General features: G+C 43.9%; 2 protein-coding genes across 5 annotated transcripts in view; both read left to right on the forward strand.

The window, feature by feature from the left end:
* The window catches only part of mcph1 (microcephalin 1), a 31,553-nt gene extending 25,087 nt beyond the window's left edge, over positions 1-6,466 (forward strand). For all 3 annotated transcript variants that reach the window (XM_035401085.1, XM_035401083.1, XM_035401084.1), the window contains exons 12-13: positions 4,630-4,867; positions 5,046-6,466. In XM_035401085.1, coding sequence (XP_035256976.1) covers positions 4,630-4,867; positions 5,046-5,110 — 303 coding nt within the window. In that variant the 3' untranslated portion in view covers positions 5,111-6,466. The remainder of the gene's footprint in view (positions 1-4,629; positions 4,868-5,045) is intronic.
* Positions 6,467-8,651: 2,185 nt separating this feature from the next.
* LOC118217990 (attractin-like protein 1) overlaps positions 8,652-21,416 on the forward strand; it is a 189,302-nt gene continuing 176,537 nt past the window's right edge. The window contains exon 1 of one of the 2 annotated variants that reach the window (XM_035400277.1): positions 8,652-9,866. In XM_035400277.1, the coding sequence (XP_035256168.1) occupies positions 9,622-9,866 (245 nt within the window). In that variant the 5' untranslated portion in view covers positions 8,652-9,621. The remainder of the gene's footprint in view (positions 9,867-21,416) is intronic. The other variant, XM_035400276.1, reaches the window with a different exon arrangement.

Raw genomic sequence — 21,416 nt, forward strand, 5'->3', positions numbered from 1 at the left:
TTGGACAAATCTGTGAAGCTAGGGCATGTAGATTTATTGTGTGTGTAGGGGGAGGGTCAGTTGTCCCTCACAATTGTATCTCTCTCCTAGGTGCCATTCACCTGTATTACAGCTGTGGCTGCATTTGGAGTTAGTTGTGGTGGTTTTGCAGTGTGGGTGTGTTTGTCTTCATGAGCTGCTAGTTCTTTATTAGTAAAACCTCTTAAAATGGGCTCCTTCATGTCTGCTCGCATTGCCCTTGCTGTGGTCAAAGCATGTGATGTTTATTTTCTCACTTTCCTGTGGCGGAAAGCGTTTTTTCTGCGACAGGAACCCCATCGCTTCATTTGCATCAGGGGACAATGCGCGTCGGATCAAAGCGTGCCCGGTGCTGCGGGGTTCAGGGTTCAGTGTCACACGCAGGAAGTGCACCCCCGTTTCTCCCGGGTCATCGGCGCGATTTGAAAATACCTGCGCGGTTACCGTAGAAACCGCGGTGCCAGCCCGGGTCGTTCTCCCTGCGCCCCACCTTTGAATGGGGAGGATGTGTCTCGGGTCACGGCTGCCGCCCCCCCCCCCCCCACCCCCCGCTTCCCGGCACCCCTGGAGTCCGGCCGGATCGGGACGAGCGCCAGAGAGCGGGCGAAAGGAAAAAATAAGGTTTATACTCGCGAGAGATTCGAACCTGCAGCTCCATTTCAATGACGCAGAATCCTGTGGTATTTACCTGCTTAAATGAACAATGTGAAGGACACTCATTTTGTTGTCTGCAGGGCTTTCCGATTGTGAATGATCCCGTCAGTTCATAAACTCAAAATACAGCTGATGGAACAATGTGTTTCCTCACCTTGAATTAATTTCCTCATCATATGATCGTTCTTGCTTCAGTGGTCCTCAGTTGATTGTCGCTTCGGGGCTGCTACATGGACACTTAATAAATAGTACGTTTCACTGATTTGTCTTGCATGTATTTTGCCATAACCCTACTTTTTTGCTCAAGTCTGTGGACTAGTTTTCTCCAGCGTACTTAAGGCATCCCAACTGCAAAATCTTCGCGCATTTAAGGAAGCCCTTAAGTGTGGGATTTCCTTTTACAAGATCTAATCTGTGTGAAGTGATTTGTAAATGCCTTTGTGGCTGCTCTTAAAATAGTTATGCACTGCCATACGAGCTCCAGCCATCCTGGAAATACACTTGTCCCTGCAGCACACATTATGATTTTATCCCTGGTTCAGTTCTTGCCATTGTTTTGCACAAATTAAATGAAAGGGATTTTGGACTTCATAGGTGAGATGGAACTGTTGATTTCTTATAAGTAAAGAAAGACAGACAGAAAGAAAAAGAATATTTAGGGAGGAAAGTTTTGTTGGAATGGAATGGAATGAGGAGTACTTTGGTCCTGTCATGGCACTGAAAGAAAACAATCCACCTGGATTGTAGTAATCAGTGGAGTCAGGACAAAGTTATTCTGTCAGAGCTATTTGCAAACAAGCTGTCTGATGTCCAATTTTGTATAGATTTTGTGCTTACAAAAGGAAAATCTCTATGTGGTCTTTTTATGAAAAAGACTGCAACTGCAATAGTCTTGACTGAGGATATTTGATGTCTGTATTATACACCCTTATTGCGTATTAAGTCGACATGAAGCACCAAATCTGAAAGCTTAGGGAACTGGGCTTGTAATGCCAAGGTTGTAGGTTCGATTCCCAGGTAGAGCACTGCCATGATACCCTTCAGAATGAGAATTAACCTGAATTGCTTCAATAAATATCTACCTGTATAAATGGATTGTGTGTAAAGAAGCTGTGTAATATTTTTAAAATCTTCTGCTAAATGCCTAAATTGTAGATGTGTTGTGATGTCAATCAAAGCGTTTACCATACGAGCTTAAAAGAGGCTCCACTTTTTCATTCTCAGTGTAATCAAATTACAGTGAATGCAAAGTGAATTGTGAAAAATTAATGTTCATAACACGTTAATAACCCTCATCTTCTGAAAAGACAAAAACGTGGTCGCGTTCCAGAGCACTCTTCAGTAAAATCATAATGTAGCATGAACAAATCACCAGAATATTTTATTTTTGATTGAAATTCTGAAGACTGAATTATGCGTAGCAGAATTTCAGCAAATTGTTGCATCGTCTGCCGGAAAAATCCTGATAATTCCGATGAGTAATCAGGCTTTTGTGAGGTTGTTTTTCTCTCCTCTTCCAGGCATAAAGCAAGCTCAATTTTCACTTCACTGAGGGGAAAAAACAGGTATGTTGTGCAGGAAATAAATGTGCAAAGAGGATGTTTTGTCTTGAACCCAGGGGTTTTTCACCACTGAAAGCTTCTCCCCATAGTTCCCTCTACTCATTTACTGCTTCCTACAGTGCCAGAGTTCACATCTTACCACAGACAGTGAACACTTTTTATTCATTTTTAAAAATGTATTTTATTAATGTCATCATTGTGTTGACCAAAAGGTATGTTTGCTAATACTATGGTAATGGCGAGGTCGCTATTCAGCCCTTTACATATTGGAAAGTGGATGTTGTACATCTACAGTATAAGTTATTGTGTCAGTTTGACCTTGATAATTGATTGGTTTATATTATTGCCGCAGGTTTTAAGTGAAAACAGTTTTCATAATACCATTGACCTGAAATTGGCAGCAGTATCAAAGGAAAAAAAAAAATTTCAGGTGACATTTTTTCGTCATACGGGGAAGGAAATCATTCTTAAAAGGGGGCATTGTATCCCACTTTTCCCTTACCTATGTACAATTGGATGTGGTGGTTTTGTTGACGGACTCCGAATTTTGTGCCGGGTGCACCTATTGTGACTTCACCTTGAAGAATTCCGAGCCACAATGGCAAAGAATGCATTGTTCATTATTTGCTCTGACTCAAGTGGAATAAGGGCTGTAGGTGTCAGGCCCCCTGAGATACAGACAGTGACTGTATAGGTAGCATTGTCTGTGTGTGAGTGACAGTGTGTGTGTGAGAGAGAGTGACTGTACTGGGCAGTGTGAAGTTCACCCCAGAATATGGTTAGCCTGGTGTTTGTGTAACAGAAAAATAATGCACTGTGAACATGATAATAATACACCCGGAGATGAAAGATTGTATGGTAATTATGCTGTATAGCATAATTATTATCCACATGCTTTTTTAACTACCTAATTGCAGTATTAATCACAATTATGACAAATATTTTGCTATGATATTTTAATAAACAATAGGCAGTAGTTTCAATTAATTTGTGTTTTGTTGTATATAAATAAAACAAGCTGTGGCTGGAATTAAGAGCCCAAATAAAACCAGAATTACATGTTGTCTGATGCACATCCTGGCCTTCCTGGTCCGTATGTGCCCACTCACACACACATACACACGTACATGCGCGCGCTTACAGACACAGATGTGAACGGGTACTGTAGGAAGTGCAGTGATGTCATCAGTACAGGAGGGAAGGCAGGCTGCCGGGGGCTCAGGACCACAGAGGAAGAACGGTCATTGAAAAGTGCGAAAGTTAGAAGGCGCTTTGACTGCTCTGGTCCTCAGATGTGTGTGAGGGCCATTGTTTGTACGGGTCATTTCGCACAGGCGGAAGAGTATGGGGGGGAAGGAAGTGACCCCATCACCTATTTTCGTCGGAATTGACAACATCTAAACCTGCATGTTTTCGTGCCCCTTCCTCTAGTCATAATAACATTTCTCGGAGCAGGTGTCTGGTGTGCCGGTTGACACGATGTTAAAAAATGTCTGAAAAACAGAAAATGCCGGTCCCATTGGAGCCTTCACGTGTTTCACCTTTGATTACCATAAACTGTACGTGCGTGTTTGCAGTATTGCCTGGAGTTTCATAAGTCAGATGTCTGCTTGTTATGGGAAAGAGTGGAGACGTATGTTTCCACTCTCCATCTACATAATATAGGAATGGGACATACTTATTTTTTTGTTTTTAACTTTTTTATACATTGTTTTCACTTCAAGCTCCCATAAAATGACCACTCCGCAATTGCATAGCCCCATCTAAGTAAAATTTAATTAATTTTGTTGCCTGCAAAATAAATGTCTAATAAATGACAAAGTCTCATACATGGACATAACTGTAGTGGAGCCATTCTGATGTTCAATAGACTTCCTTGGAAATCCTGTTAAAACCAACATCCTGTGTACATTCTGAGATTAGGTGGCTCACTTTTTTTTTCTGTACTGGCTCCAATTTATTTGTCAGGTTTTCATTTTTTTGTCCCTTTGGGAGAATGACAGCGTTGGCTTCCCGGAGTAGTTTCACAGGAAATTTTCCCATGGCTAACAGATGATGTCTCCTCTTGAATGTCTGTGATGTCAAATTATGTTATTCATAAAATCTAGGAACGTTGCTTCATACTGTTTACTGTAAAAGCAGCGCCCTCTTCTGGCTATCACCTGAAACAACACACACTGATGATGGACACAATTGGAGTGCTTAATCTAGACCACACCTGAACACTCGACTGTCTAGTATTCTTCATTTGACTCACTGCTGCTCCACTGTCTTCTGAGGAAAATGCATTAGAGCGAGTCTTCTAACATTGAATATTATTCTAATTATGAGCATTATAGATTATGTTCTTGCCTATGTTACCAGTTGCGTTTTGCTTATTTCTCACCTGTCCTAGATCTGCCGTCTTCAGCAGCACCTGTCGGCAGGTGAGCACCAGCAGGACCTGTTCTCCGACCAGCCGGTGATGTTCGTATCCCCGCAGTCCCAGCCGCCCACTCGCAGCCTGGCGGAGCTGATTCAGCTGTGCGGGGGCACAGTGTGCAAGACCGTGCGCCAGGCAGGCATCTGCATCGGATTCCACAAGGGCAAGAAGCCGCAGGGGACCCGGAGTCTCTCTGAACAGTGGGTGCTCGGTAAGAACGTGCCTAACACATTGAACCGCGCACGCGCTAAACCAAATATTTTAGTCACATTTTAATTTATAATCACCTTCGGTGTTTGTGTAAAATTATTCATCTATTTTGTGTTTTCTTTTTCTTTCTTATTTGTTGCGTTGGAATGCTGAATAGCTTTGTTTCCCTTCTCCTTTAGATTGTCTCACTCATCTCAAGGAACTGCCATATGACAACTACGACTTGGACAGAAAATCAGAGTGAAAGTTTTCACTTGATGAGCCTACATGCTTTTCAAATATGTGAAATGCACATTTTTATTCAGAATATTTTGTTTTGTTGTTATATTTGATACCACAGCAGTAGTATTGTATACATCGACATACCTTTACATTTTAGGCATTTAACAGACGCTTTTTATCTTGAATGACTTACGCAGCTTGCGTGTTTTTCATTCAAACGATTTATACAAGTGGATATTTACTGATGCAATTCCGTTTAAAGGGATATTTCATTTTGGTATAACACAGTTAGTTTTGTGGCGCGAACCCCATTTTATTTGCGTTGCGTGAATACTAGCAACATCAGCTGTCCCTGCTGACCATTATGGTGAAACTGTCCAACCAAGGGGTATTGCTCATGTGCATACCGCAATCACAATTTTCGGGACCTAGTCGAAGTTTTACAACACAAACTAACTACGGAGGATAATAGATCGACAAAACAGACTACTAAAGTCAAACTGTCTGCTTTTTGAGCTGATAAACTATTTTCAGGTTTGAGTTAAGCTATAAATTGAGAAATATTTTCAGATTGGCTAAGCTACTGCTGGTTTTATTTTTTTAATGCACGCGCCAATAGGATACATTAGTCAGTTAAAATAAAAAATATTCTTTTTCTTTTGTAAGGTAACAAATCATCGAAAATACATAAGATATCCAAAAAACAAAGACCGTTTGACATTATTTTATCGATCTACTATCTTTCGTAATTCAAGGGTAGGGTCACAATGCCTGCACTCCACCAAGTGATCTGACAGCCTTGTTACAACCACTAGCCAGTATGTTACACTGGAGCCTACACATTTTTCCATATATATGGTGTTTCTAAATTTTCTAAGAAATAATATGTTTATGGATTTAATTTAAAAAATGAGATAGTTTGGAGACACCTGTAAGATAGAGATAGACCTGTTAGTGTAAGTTGTTCTTCTGTGACTGCTTCCTTGTCCCCTGGGCTGCAGACAATTTTAATACTGTGGACGTGACAACAGGTCCACATGATGACACATTAACAAAACCTAATTCAGAAAACCATAACAAACTTACTCATCAGTCCGCATTGACCAGTCAAACAGTGTTAAAAAGTTTCATCATCGGCTGGGTCAAGCTGAAAGACATGCTACATTTGATATTTTTCTGTGTTGTTTTCAAGCAATACAATCTTGTTGCCTCTGGAGTGAAGGAATCATCTCCCTCCGGTTTCCATGTGTCTGCTGTAAGCTCTTCTTGCAGCTATATTTGTCTCATTTTCTTGAAACAAAATATTTAGAAAAAATAAATAAGAAGCTTCTTTATACTGTCAGTCTCATAAGTAAATAAAACTGCCTGCTGAATTAAACATGAAGTAGAAAGTTAACGTTCTCTGCCACAGGCGAGGTGCACCGAGAACATAAATGTATTAATCATACCTGTTTATGCCCCCTCTGCACAGATATATGATCCAGAGAGAGTAAACTAATTTTCCTTTACCTGTGAGAGTGGCCATGAAGCACCTGTATGTTAGGTAGGTCATCTGCATGAATCCTAATTATCACTGTAAGATGAACAACCAAAGACTCTCAACTCCCAGCAGGCCAAATCACTACAGCAAAGGAGAACTACAGCAAGAAACAGGTTCTGGAGTGACCTGGTTAGGATGTACTGAAATAATGTCTGAAATTTTAACCGTAATCATTTTCTTGGGGGGTATAAATATCAATGTCTGCCTGTCCTAACATAGTGTGTATAATATAGCACATCCATGTGCATTTGGTACATCTGACTGAAAAATGTTCTCATGATTGTCCTTTAAGGGCTCTCCCATCTAATGAAGCTGGATAACCAGCACCGTGCTGCTTTGAACTTGAAAATGATCTTGGTTATTAACGGATACAGCAAGAAAGCATAGGAAAATTACCAAACCTGCGCCCGAGGAATGTTCACAGGCATAGTTTTGATAAGCTTTAAGATGGCGACACAAGAAAACTAACTGAAATATGTAACTTTTGAAAGGATATTCGGTTGGAGTGTAGTGCGATTTTCCCCAAAAAAGGAATACACGGCTTTCTCACTCTTATTTTTAGAACAAACTCAATTATGTGTCAGTGATATAAAGTTCCTCTTGGTGCCAATGGTACCAAAGTAAAGCAATACTGATACTTTGACAGAAACCTAAAATATTAAACAATTGATTTACTGTGTAGAAGTGTAGTCTGGAAACCCAGACTCGATGTGACTTCAAGAGGAGATTGGGAACTGTGCTTGGTCAAAACTGTTGATGAAAAGTTTAAACACAATTGCAGGCACATCCAAACTTTGCAGTAGATACAAAAAAAGTATGTACTACATTATTTATACGGCTTTTGCATTTCTGTGAAATCTAGATGGACATTTTATATTAAAATGCAAGAAACGAATAAAAAGATACACCTGAGAATTCACAAGTTAAATCACTTTCAGAAAAGCCTTCTGAAGCTGATAAAATTTGTGAATGCTGTGAAAGAACACAAAGTACTTTCACACACTTTGTAGTTCAGAAACTGTTTTATGTTCTTGTACAAAGCATACTGTCTGCTCCTATGAATTAATTATCCTAATGAATCAGCCTACACTTAGCTTTAAATTGCTAGCTCTCTAACTCCCTTTCAATTAATTACCAAAAGATACATTCTTTAAAGAATGCGTAGATTGCTGAACACAGTTTGTGGTGCCTTTGTGTTTTATCTATGCCACCACGAGGTCTGCAATGGAACATGAGAACATTGAACCCCAAATAAATCAACATTATGATGACAATGCAGAACAAGTCATACCTAACAAATGTGTTTCAGCACCACCGAGTGGCAGATAAGTGAGAGATTTCAGATGATGCCGAGGTAACAAACAGCCTTTATACTATTACCTTATGCTAAATCTAAAACCTCTCTCTCTCTCTCTCGTTTATAATTATAAGTGGAAAGTTGAAACCAATCCTTTCCAGAACAATTGACGCTTCATATATTTTCACTGCTAATCTACACTTGCCTGGATGGATGTTTGAGACTATGGGATGGGCTCAGTGCATGACCTCTTATATAAACTATAGGACAAGACCTGTTATAAAAGCTTTATTACTATTTTTGTTGACATTTTACAAAGATTATATATATATACATATTATATTATTATATATATAATGAGTATAAGCACATGACCAGTTATAAAGACTACAGAAGTCTGTGTATGACCACTTAAAACATTACAGGGCTACATACACACAACGTTTTAAAAGAAACCACAAGGTTCTCTGTGAATGCCCTCTTGTAAGACTATCCCTCTATGCATGGCCTCATAATTAAAACCACAGCGCTCCCTCTGTACATGACCTCTTATTAGACAATCTACGACCTCTTGGAGACCAGGTTATATTATAGAGTAGTTAGCCTACTGAAGTGAAGAGCCCCTCGCTGCCATTCGGTTTCACCCCTAGGCAAAATAGTATACGTGTAGGTTTAACGAGTTGTGCTAAGAAGAAGATATCTGGGATTGATTGACCTCTCGCGTAGCCTACGACACTGTCTCTTTAAATGAGGGATTGTGCCTCGCACATGCTCAGCTGGACGTGTGGGACTTTCTCCTGGAGAACCAGGAGCACAAATGCCGTACTGTGGACAGAGTTAAAGATGGAACTGGCTGATATATCTTAGACTTTCCGCACAATTTGGATTAAACGAAAATTCGGCAAACAAGGACTAAATCCGCCGCCGTTATAGTTTACATCGCTCAGACAAGCGAAGAAAAATGTAGTGTTATTTACGGGAGATTAATTCGGTTTCTTTTATCAAACGGAGCTGTGAACAACACCAGTTATCCTCGCCACATTCATGTTCAGATCTTTTTAGATTTTCTGAGCTGAAATTAGAAAAAGCTGTCGTTCACATTTCAGTCCTCTTGTTTTGTAGCTGGAAGGCCGTTTTTTTTAGGCTTTTAGCAATAGCACACCGCTATGCATACATTTTACATAAAATAACTGATTACATTTAAGAGCTTTAAAATGGCTGCTCGGCTCTGTTTTGAATAGAGGTGCTTTGTGAATTGTAACATTTTGTGTCCATAAATATATATGCATAGGCAACCAATGTGTTTGAAATGGTCCTGAAAAGACAACGTGATAATTGGCAACGCTGTTTTCCCTTTTCTAAATCTGCGACTGCTCGCTGTAGGGCGCTTTTCTGCTCTGTCTGCGGGAGGTAGCAGCTTGTCGGATTCCGTTTGCATTGAGTTCCATTCTCTTTGGTCACTAATTCAGAAGTGTATCTGAACTGTGCTTTATTTTTTTGATGACACTTGGATTTTCGTAAAGTTCAATAATATGCAACATTTTAAAGCCTTTTAAGTCACTGAAAAATACAGAAACGACAACTAGCCTATCACGTGCCTAAGCCAAACCAACTTCGTGTTCTACGAATGAGCTATTTATAAACATAGATCCAACATATCATTAATGTTTCTCCGTAAATTCTGGTAGCTTACAAAATGGATACAAATATTTTCGCGAAAAGGGGCGTCCTTTGGTTTAAATGGAGGAGACATTACAATTCGCAGGATGCCAACGGATATTTGCTGTTTTTCATCGTATTTTACCTGGTGCTTTACACCGAAGGATCCCCTTCCAAACCATGCGATAAAAACTGCTTTTCCGGAAGGTGCTTCAATGGAACTTGCATATGTGACAAAGGATGGGTCGGGGATCTGTGCCAACACTGCCAGGGAAGGTTCAAGTAAGTAACGTTGCTTATAAATTTTACAGTGTTGTGATTTAGATTGGCTGCATCATTGACCGCCCTTCTTTCATATTGTTGTTTGATTGGTATCTGAAATGCTAGTGTGAAGGTAGCTGTGCTCTGGCACCCTACTTAAAAGAAACATGCAGTGTTTATATACGAAAGGCCACAGTGTTTCCGAACTCATTTCCAGTCTTGTGTTTCTACAGCTCGGTCTCATTTTGTCTTTTGGAGTTGGGGATAGCCTAATTTTCTAAGCTTCGGTCGGCCTTTTGTTCGCTCCCAAAGATTGTCTGGTATGAAAAATAAAAACACAATATAACCTGCACCAGTACTGAGTATATCAAACAAGTAATCCAACACGAAATGTTTCGGTGACAATGAGAGGAAAATGACGAGCCTTTATTTGTTCTGGTGATCTTTGTCTTGGCCTATTTTCCCAAAGCTTCCAATTTTACCTGTTTTACTGTACGGATATCTCGAAATAATTTGTAGAGATGGCTAAAACACCAAGGCTTTCATTATACGGCTAGTCATTCATTAGATAAAAAGACATCTCACTCCCCAAGCTCCCTATCTGTTAATGTGTGTTTTGGGGTCACTTACTTGAGGTTATACAGCAAACGTGTATTTTCTAAAACACAAGTCTTGTTTCGGGCAGGTAATTTATGCCTACTTTATATTGCCATGGCTTAAGGGGTGTTGAAAAGGGATATAGGTGTCCATATGATTATTAGAGTATTTTAGAAGGTTAAACAATGCAGCAAGAGTTCAAGCCACATAATTCTTTTTCAATGGTCCCTGACCTACCTGTTTGAAATTCAGATTAGGAGGCAATGAATCTCTGAGTGGTGGGTACTGCTGAGCTCCCATTATCCCTGGCTGAACACTCAAGAGTGTCTGTTAATCAGGACCATTATTTCTTTTATAGCACTTGGAAAGGACATATTACATGTGGTCTTTAAGCCCCAACACACCTGCCCCCGAGAAAACGGTTAACTGTGTAGAACGGAGGGGTTGCTAAGATTTTGCTATTTGCCAAATCCCATTATTTCCATTAACAAGTGTTACTCTGGCCGGTCATTGGCGGGTGTCATTGGCTTTTTGTAAACAGACTGGAGGCATACAAAGTTTATCCCGCACATTTCCCTTGCTAAATGTGCCAGTTTTTGGAAGGTGGAGAGGTGTGTAACAGGGTACACACGTGTGTAACAGGGTACTCGATTTGAGATATACGTTTTAAAATGTAGTTGTTTGTTGGGTAAAATCTTTGAACATCTCTGATCTCAGTGCCTCCATCGCTTGTGGGGGTGCAGGTGCAGAACAAATGGAGAAAAGGATAAAACGGATGAAGGGGAAATAGGAACAACATGCCAGAGCTCCAGTACTAATTAAATGCATACTTTTTAAAGCCTCAGAAAATTTCAAAACGGAAAAAAAACACTGCTTGGAAAAACATGACCATCATGGTTAATGGAGCCACTTCTGTGAGTCCAATTAGAAGCCTAGAAGTTGAGTATAATTATGGTAGTTTTGCCAAGGAAGGTATAGCCTAGCTATACAGTTTAATGCAAATGACCCCAGACAAACTGCCAAAGGACTTTTTCAGGGCCAAAATACAAAATGTTTTTGACTGGCCTTCCTGAATCCAACTGAACATGTGTTTCACATGCCAAAGACAAGACTGAAGGCAAACGCCCCAGAAACAAACAGGAACCGAAGATGGCTGCAGTACAGGCCTGGCTTGGCATCACGAGGGAAGATTCCCAGCGTTTCATGATGTATTGTGGGCCATAGACTTCAGGCATCTAATGCAAAGGATTTGCAACCACATACTAAATATGACAACTTTATTTCTGATTTATTAAATCCAATGTGCGGGACTACACAAGACAACAAAAATGATGTCACTGAGCCAGTATTTTTGCATTAACCTGTATGTAAGCTTCCTTGCATAAACTGTAATTAATCACATCCTTAAGACCTGTTGGTCACATGTCAAAACCATTGGTCTATGTGACCACATACAATGAATAAACCATTATTTACAGCCTATAGCATTTGTGACTAGATTGTGGAGGGATTAAATGCTGTATTCTATGTTAGTGATGCATTTTCTGTGAGATTATCGTCTTGCAGCTAGGTTAAATCTCAGGTGGGAAACCACTGTGCCTTTCAGCGGAGTATCCTAGTGTGATTTTCTAGTAAATCCAGTTGTATAAATGGATAGTTTGGGGGAAAGATATGTGAACGCATTTGACGTGCGTGCTTGCGTGTGCTTTCATTGAAGCTGGAGGGTTCCTTGCCTCCACCTGAAAACAAGACGTTCAGTTCACTTACCAAACTGTTATGTTTATTGTTATCAGCCAATCAAGACGTTATTAGGCCAAAGGCACGCTTTCAGTGGGGAGCGAATTTCTCAACGCGCCATTTGTTGCAGGGAGATTATGTGAAACTGTTTTCTCCTGCTCTCTGCATGTTGAAGTCTAGTGGCCCGGTGGAGCTGCTGGAAGGCTTAAATAAGTGGCCCGTTAGGATCGGCTCCTGAGCCTGAGCGATTGTAAAGCCCTGCGTGAGCTCACCTGACTGAGCTGCCCTGCGCACTGCCCTGCGTGAGCTCACCTGACTGAGCTGCCCTGTGCACTGCCCTGCATGAGCTCACCTGACTGAGCTGCCCTGTGCACTGCCCTGCGTGAGCTCACCTGACTGAGCTGCCTTGCGCACTGCCCTGCATGGTGCCCTGCGCAAGCTCACCTGACTGAGCTGCCCTGCGCACTGCCCTGCGTGAGCTCACCTGACTGAGCTGCCCTGCGCACTGCCCTGCGTGAGCTCACCTGACTGAGCTGCCTTGCGCACTGCCCTGCATGGTGCCCTGCGCAAGCTCACCTGACTGAGCTGCCCTGCGCACTGCCCTGCGTGAGCTCACCTGACTGAGCTGCCCTGCGCACTGCCCTTCGTGAGCTCACCTGACTGAGCTGCCCTGTGCACTGCCCTGCGTGAGCTCACCTGACTGAGCTGCCCTGCGCACTGCCCTGCGTGAGCTCACCTGACTGAGCTGCCCTGCGCACTGCCCTGCGTGAGCTCACCTGACTGAGCTGCCCTGCGCACTGCCCTGCATGAGCTCACCTGACTGAGCTGCCCTGCACACTGCCCTGCATGGTGCCCTGCGCGAGCTCACCTGACTGAGCTGCCCTGCACACTGCCCTGCATGGTGCCCTGCGCGAGCTCACCTGACTGAGCTGCCCTGCGCACTGCCCTGCGTGAGCTCACCTGACTGAGCTGCCCTGCGCACTGCCCTGCATGGTGCCCTGCGCGAGCTCACCTGACTGAGCTGCCCTGCGCACTGCCCTGTGCGGTGCCCTGTCCTCTCCCGTAGGGTAGCGTTCAGCTGTAGCGTTTGTCGTTTGGCTGAATCGTCTGGGCCGTTTGGTAGCGCCGTTCCCGTTTCCTTTTAACGGGCGTCTCTCCCGCAGCCGGGGACTGGGGCTCTCATGGAGCCGAGAACGGAGAGTTCTGGTTCTGTGGTGGCCCGTCGCATTTCTGAATTATTCAGGCGTATAAAGGGAAGTGCAGTCAGAGAATAGCACTCAAAAAAAGAGGCGATTTCAGATGAACTCATCCAAGGCCCTTCCGGTGTTTGTTTTGTTCACATTGATGTTTTTCAATAAAACGGAATGGAGACAGAAAACTGTGCGCTCAGTTAAACTTATAAAAGTGGTTTGCTACAGCGCCACGGTTTGATCCTGTGGCCTACAGGAACACTGTTCCCTGTCTGTACCCTGTGATGAGTGCTGCTCCTCTGTAAGGTCAGCAAGGTTGTGTTGGTTGTTTAAGGGAACTGTTTGCAGTTTATTTTCTTTTTGTGGTCAAATATTTTCAGTTGTATTTAAGCAAACCAAGTGAACAGAAAAACAGTGCCAGTGAAACATAATGTTTTCTGTTGTCGACAGGACTGTAAATAAACTTTGGAGTATTGAAGGGCCCAAACCTTGCTATCCCTTTTAACAACCTTTGTTGAACCTGTTCTTGGTTGTTGTTGATCAAATCTACTATCTGCTTCTCTGTGCATTGAGAATACTGCTCTACAGACACCTAACTTATTCTTAGACTCCTGTCATAAATCTGCTCTTATTTTACAGTAATTGTAGTCCTGTCACCCTGTGACCCTACCCACCCTGTGTACATGCTGATCACTATACTCATTGTCTACTCAATCCCCATCTAACTTTACTGTCTTACACACGCACACTTCAAATATGTTCCTCATTTAATTATTTTGTATTCTGTGAATTAAAAATAAATAATAGGCTACATTAAAAAAATAGTTTTAAGTCAAATGAAATTCAGTAAAATTCCGTTATTCAAAATGCTTATGAGGTGTTCAGCTGGGCAGTCTCTCGGATGGGGTTTGAAGTGGTAGGTAAATGAAAGAATTCAGATGATGCAGAGGTAACAGCCTTTATACTTTTAAATTATGATAAATCCAAAACCACCATGCAGACTTCAGAAGCTTTTAAACACACTTTGGAGATGAGTGACTCTGAAACACAGACTGTAGGGGCACAGCACCTCAAACACAGTCCAGTACTAAGAAACCACAAGGCCTATAAGAACAGACGTTGGTTTCCCCCTGTTAGGAAGATTGACAGCAGCTGTTAGCCTGACACTCGCTCTGCAGCCCCCTAGGCCTGCGTTGGAGCCGTTCTTATCTTCCCTTCTCTGGGGACACACATCCCCCCTCTCACGCTTTCCCTCTATCTCTTTCACCATTTCTGTCACTCACTCGCTCACTCTCACACACGGTCGCACCCACACAGCTCAGTGCATGAACTCAAACAGGCCGATGTTTGTGCAGTGGTCGGGGGAACTTTGTACTCGGTCAGATCCACTGTTGAGCGAAGCTACAGAGAGAATGGTCACTTCTGTGGTTTCTGAAATTAGGGAAAACAACCTCCAGTTTTCTACCAGGATTAAGTCACACAAGTCATGAATATCTCATGCCTGCTTCCTGGCATAAAAACAGTCATATACATTTAAATTTAAATGACATTATTCAGATTGTGTGTATGGATTGCCTGTAAACAGAAATAAGTGTCATGTGTATGGAATCAAGTTTCCACTCCGCTCGGGTCCCTCCTGTGCAGGTCAGGGCCAAGGATGAGCGATGTTTAGCGCATGTTTACGGACAGGACGGGCTGGGATTTCTCAGGGTGTTTAAGAGATATGAATCCTGTGCCTATGTGAGACGAGCAGGAAAAGCTTGGTTAAGGCTTGACCAAAGCAAGGAAGTATCCACCCCTGGAGAAGAAAAGAGATTCCTCTGTTGGAGAGTCCAGTTGTATCCCTTTCTCACCCAGACCCCGGGTTGACACAGGATATTGTACGTGGGTTCAACCTGCGCTTGACCCATTCACACCACACTGTGGTCACAGGTGAGTACCAGGGCTTTGCTGTTCACACAAGACCTGGGTCCATTTAGCCTACTTCGGTACGCATCACTGCTGAACAGGGTTGTTACGTTTTGACGTCATTAAAAGTGGATGTTTCAAAGTCTATTTACGCTGGGAGTTCAACATGGTGGACTGTGCGGACGATCCACTGTTTGGTCAGGCAATCGTAGACTGTAGGATTTTTTTGTCTTGATTCAGTCACTTAATGAAATCTTAATGCAACTACTTATGGTCTGCAATCATGTTCAAGCATCTTTGCGGTCGACGAGAGCAGGATTTATGGTTGAGCGGGCTGGAAGTCACTGCCGATATCTACGAAGGAGAAGAGCGCTTCTGTTGTCCTCAGTGGCTGCTATAGTGAGCCTTGGCACGGTGTCAAAGTTCTCCTCTGATCATAACGACTGAGTTTCCTTGATCGAGACCCACATAGAGTAACCTGCCCCCCCCCCCCCTTCATACCGAAGCCCAGCCATGGCACTTGAGTAAAACCCATTGTTATGCGGTGTTTGAGGGCCGACCGAACACAATGCCTTTGAGGCACACATGCTCAGATGTGCCACAGTCTCAGGGGTCTGCTGGCTCTGATGACCACACCCCTCTACCCACCCCCTCCATCTGCCACCCCCCCTTTGAAAATAAACTTAGAGGCTGTTGTGGTAAAAAGTGTGGAAACTTAGGATTGCTATGCATAGAGGTTGTCCTGTTCTGTTCTCAAGTTTTTACGACATACTATTTGTTGATTTATAGTGGTAGTTTTATGTACCAGCAGGGGTAGTGTGTGTGTGTGTGTGCGTGCCTGCGTGTGTGTGTGTTTGTGTGTGAATTCCTTCCACCCTTTTTGGCCTTTTTTAACAGCAGGCTGTGATCACTGCTCTGGTGTAACTGCTTCAGCCTTCGCTGACCTGGACGGCATCCAGGTCTGAATTTCCTGGCCTGTTGATAACATCCGTAAGGCAATTCCTCACAACAAAACAGAGTCCATGTGCTGTTGACTGGATTTCATATGGTCTTTTGTAGCTTGTGGAGTGTACAAGCAACTCCATTCTCACAGGACTGAATTCACCACTAAAGAGCTTCAATGCAAGGGCACATTTTGAAGGACGGTAGCCTATATTGCAGATGATCACGTGTTGTAACTGTAAGCCACGGTCGTTCTCATAATCTACTCTGATCACCTTCTCCTCGGGCTCATTCAGCTCCTCCACTGCCTTCAGGAGGCGGAGTCTTCAGAAAGCACAGTCAGATTCACAGCAATTTGCATATTCATGAGTGTGTCGGCGCTGCTAGCAGGTTTCCTCTGAAAAGGATAGCAGTGCGGGTGGTGGGCGTACTCCTGGGGTCAGAGAGGGCTTCTGAGGTGACATAATGGGGCGGGAAACGCAGCTGGGGCCCCAGAGGAGCTGCGCCGCCTGGGCAGAGTGCACTCTGCTGGCATGGAAGAGTGCTTTCAGAGCTCTCTGGAGCTGCCCTGGAGAGGCTGATTAAGCTGCATGTTTGTAATATGAGGAAGAAAATGTCAGATCTATTCATAAGTCCTCGGAGTTGGATTACAGACTGAATGCTGTCTGTAATACTGATGTTGAGTGCAGAGACCTGCAGTTTTCTGTGCTAAGCATCAGGAATGTTAGCTCTTGATATTGAGTGTGGGTGTCTGATGTCGTCGTAGCGTGACACGGTTTGTCTGACTGTGATTAGCTGCATGCCGGTACTGTTGTCAATTCAATCCCACAATGACTTCAACTGTCAGCAAGTCCAAATATGAAGTAGAGCTATGAACACACCCATAAAGAAAGGGGACGCACATTTTCCGTATTTTAAACTTGATAGAAAATATTTAGAGTCGGGCCCGTTGACATGCACCCCCTCTAGGAGGGGTAAGATGGCAGCCCGTGCCACGATTGCGGTGCTGAGATGCTGTCGTTAAAGTTTTCTCTCCAGAATAGATCAGCCTCCGAGGTGCAGATTCCACAGGTGGCAGGAATCGATCGTTATTCACATTATCTGTACGCCCTCATGCTGCATGCTTCTCTTCCACACGACTCCGTTGTCTCGCCGTCAGATGTCAGCGTTTTGCTCCACTCTCCGCAGGTCACCGTTTCCCTTTTCCGCACGTGTAGCTGCTACGCTGCAGTGGCGCGCACCGCTGCGGTCTGGTGCGTTTCACGAGTACGCTGTTCCCTCCGGGTTCACGGATTAGAGCAGAGGTGGCCAACCGAGGTCCTGGAGCGCCGCGGGGTCAGCTGGGCCTTGTTGTTACTCTGCGCGTAATTGATCAGTTAAGAGTCGATTGCAGTTAACTCGCCTAATCTTGTTTCTTGGGTCTAAAGCGGTTGTTTGTTTAAGGAAAGCAAAAACCAGCAGACCGTGCTGCCCCCCAGGACCGGGGTTGGCCACTCCTGGATTATAGGCTGGCTGGTGTAAATCCGATGCTAAACCTGTTTAGCGTGTCAGGCTGCGGCTCACTTAAACCCTGCGTAAAGCTCTGTTACTGGACAAAGGTGTTTCCGGAACCTACCTGGCCAGCTGTAATTGAGGCTTTCTGTTGCTTTTTTAACAAGGCCCTTCTGGCTTTTTTTCCCCACGTTTTACACCTGCTTGTACGCGGTGTGTGGAAAAAGTGCCTCGCTGGAGGACCCGGGGACAGATGGTGACTCGGGGAAGGGGAAGGTGCGCGGCGGGGGGGGGGGGGCTGGTGCATTTTTAACGGAGCGGAGGAGAAGCTGGGCCGTCGTGGGCGATGATAGTCTCTCTAAGAACCCAGCGGGACGCTGCCTCCTGCCGCAGTGACGCTTGTTAAACGCTGGGGGTTGTGTGGGGAACAGGATTACACGATCAAACGCCGCGAGGCCTCTACTGTAGCTCTTATAAAGCCTGACCAGCAGCCATCACGGGGATGTCAGGGGCATGCAGTACTCCACACAAACAGGCCCTGCTTCTCTCTGCCACACACACGTGCGCACCATAGCGTCTCTGTGCTTATCAGTGCGTCTGTGCTCGCTGCTATCATGCCCCAAACCCGCTCTGGAACATGCAGAGAAGACAAGAGAACTCAGGCAATGAAGATTTAATAAACTGACTGTGTGGGTGTATGCAGCGTGTGCGTTTGTGTCTGCTTGTTCATCCATGTCTGCGTCTGCTTTTGTGTCTGTGTACGTTGCGTCTGCGTTTGTGTCTGCGTGTTCATCCATGTCTGCGTTTGTATCTGCGTGTCCATCCATGTCTGCGTCTGTGTGTGTGTGTCTGCTTGGTCATCCAAGTCTGCTTCTGCGTTTGTGTCTGTGTGTTCATCCATATCTGTGTTTGTGCAGACATGCAGACAAATGCAGGGCCTAAAATGTTTCTCATAGCTTGGGTGCCCCAAATCTCAGTTGTGTCCGACGGTCTTATTTCACAGGTTTTATATATTAAGGAAAATCTGAAATGTTGAGGGAACTTTGTTGCCAAATTCACACATAATGTCCCAGTAGCTGAAAACCCCTATGTTTTACAGATATCAACACAGTGGCATGCTGGGAGCTCTAGATCGAGAAGAACAGAGTATCTGAACAGTGGCACTGGGCAAAAACCCAATTTTTTACTGTGATATCAACACAGTGGGATGCTGGGAGTTCTGTGGAGAGAAGAACAGAGTATCTGAACAGTGGCACAGGCATTTACCCTTCTCATTTCGGGTGATGAAATTCTAACACTAACTCTGATATGCACATTGCTTCTCTTTAATGTTCTCTTCCAACAATGACTGAATACATTAGCAGGGTTATTGCCCACAAAGTCCAGCTCTCCTGCGAGCTCTTGGCTCTGATTGAATTTACACGCCTCTCTCCACGCCGAGTCCTTTGATCCTGTCCTAATAGGCCTGGATCCTCACTCACAGGTGAAGAGAACAGGTGTTCAGCCATCCGGCTGATTGGAGGGGAAATACATTCACCTTGAGGGAAGCCAAAGCACGTAGCCGCTTTATTTATGAAAATAAAACGAAACAGATGCTGATTAATCCAAAGCTTATAGATCTGTAGCACAGATCCTGATGCTATTGAATTGTGTTTATACTTAGACGTGATGCGTGTTTATACTTGGATATGATCTGTAAATATATGGTGCTTAATACTCCTATAAGAGCTATAATCATGGCTCTCATTTCTCTGATTTGAATGGTAAATATATGGATTATTACTTTGATTGATGCTATAAGTATGTCTCCTAGCACGCGATGCGGAGTAACAGAACCCGCCCTCTGAGTGGGGAAAAAGCTTGGCCGGTGGGGGTTGGGTGGGGGTTGGGTGGGGTGTGAGGTTGGGGGGTTGCTGGGCAGTGACTTATAGCCTACATATTGGATCCATCATGTAAGAAAGATCCTCCCGTTTCAATGGCCTGGTTTGGTGTGGCCCGCTTGTCTCGCGGGGGGGAGCGTGTTTGGCCTGAAGGGGCGTTAGATATTCACAGATGGGCTTTGAATAATTGAAATGTTTGATTTAGCCTACCTTCCGTTCCCCCGCCCCTCCCTCTACGCACACACGTCGCCTTCCAGAATAAATGAAATCCTGTTATTTTCCCTCTTGTCCTGGGTCTGGCACGTTGATGGCTCCGCGCCGCTGCGGATGGTAAACGCGGCGATGGCTCTGCGGCGCTTTCGCCCGCTCCCTCTCGCTGTTTTACGGGCTGCGCGAGAGCGCGGTTTGCACAGCGTTGCTGGTGGATGTGCGCGGGAGGCGTAGCGACGAGCTGTAGGCTAGCTGTCCTGCGGTACGTATCCGCGCGGCTGGATGTGCAAACAAAACATAAACATGAATTTTTTATGGCCCGATCGCATTTCAGACTGGCTCTATGGTGCATCTTTGACATGTCGCAGCTATACGTGTCTTAAATATCTGTTCACTTTCACTTGCTGGAGAGTAAAATTGTGAAATGATGTCTCCCTGATGTTGAGTGAATGCTTATGATGTGAACTTATGATGCACCGTCTATGCATCAGTAGGGTAACGGGCCCTTTGCTTTGCTGAAAAACGTTATACAAGAATCATGCTAATGTTAAAATATGATTTTTATTCCTTGTGTAAACGAGACCATGAGGGGTATATTTAAAGACGTAGGCTATAAAGAGTTTTGCTGTCTAGTGGCGTTTACTTTTGTTTACAATGGTAATTGTTGGTTCGTTCAGCTAACTTCACACTTATCGATTATAAATGGGCCTTCTGTGTCTTTGTGATATTGCACTTTTGTGTTCCTGAGATCAACATGTTCTCCTCTCTGGATAGGAGCATCTAGTAATCGGTTGTAATGTACTGTATGGGCATGAAATCCCAGTGGCCACATGTGTGTTTTTTTTAAATCAGGCAGTGCTCGCTCTCATATAAGTATGTCCTTGCAGAAGGAAACATTTAAATATTGATTTTGAGCGCTGGAAGAATATTGAGTCACAATTGGACAGGGTCTTCTGAATCAAAGATGGGCTTTTCTCTTTATCCTCTTTGTGCTGGGGTTGCTCTGGGGATTAAACCTGGCAAAATGAGTTTGGTTTAATGTATCCAGCCTTTATCAGTCTGCCTCTGAAGGATATTCCCAAGGCTCTGTGCTCCTCCTAATTTTTAAAAAATGCTACTGCACGTTCTGAAAAATAGGCTACATAGTACGACTGGAATTTGAAAACTATGTGAACAAGAGCAAAACAAAAAAAAATAAAACCACTGCTTTCTGCATTCACAGAGGTTTCTGGGGCCTTTGGGATTGATTAAAATGGTTATGAATGTAGGCTACATGTGGATCCACAGTGGGCTGGGTGTGTTCGGGAAGGGGGGTGGAGTGAAATTTGCACCCCAGTGAAATTTGCAGCATGACTTTCATGCTGGCAACCTAATCCCCCTGTTTATCTGAGTAAATAAATGCGTCCATCTCCACCATAACTGATGTGTGAGGTGAGTTCGGGTGTGCAAAGGTTGCCATGTGGCTCCCAGATGGGGCATTCACTGTGGGTTTCCCCCATTCCCCCTCATATTCAGAGCAGAATCTCTCACCACCGCAGAATCTTCATCACAACAGAATCCTCATCATCAGAGCAGAATCTGAATTTTCGTCTGCAACAGATCATCGTCATCTGCAA

Source organism: Anguilla anguilla, chromosome 18, assembly GCF_013347855.1.
Source record: "Anguilla anguilla isolate fAngAng1 chromosome 18, fAngAng1.pri, whole genome shotgun sequence".
Taxonomy (NCBI): Eukaryota; Metazoa; Chordata; class Actinopteri; order Anguilliformes; family Anguillidae; genus Anguilla; species Anguilla anguilla.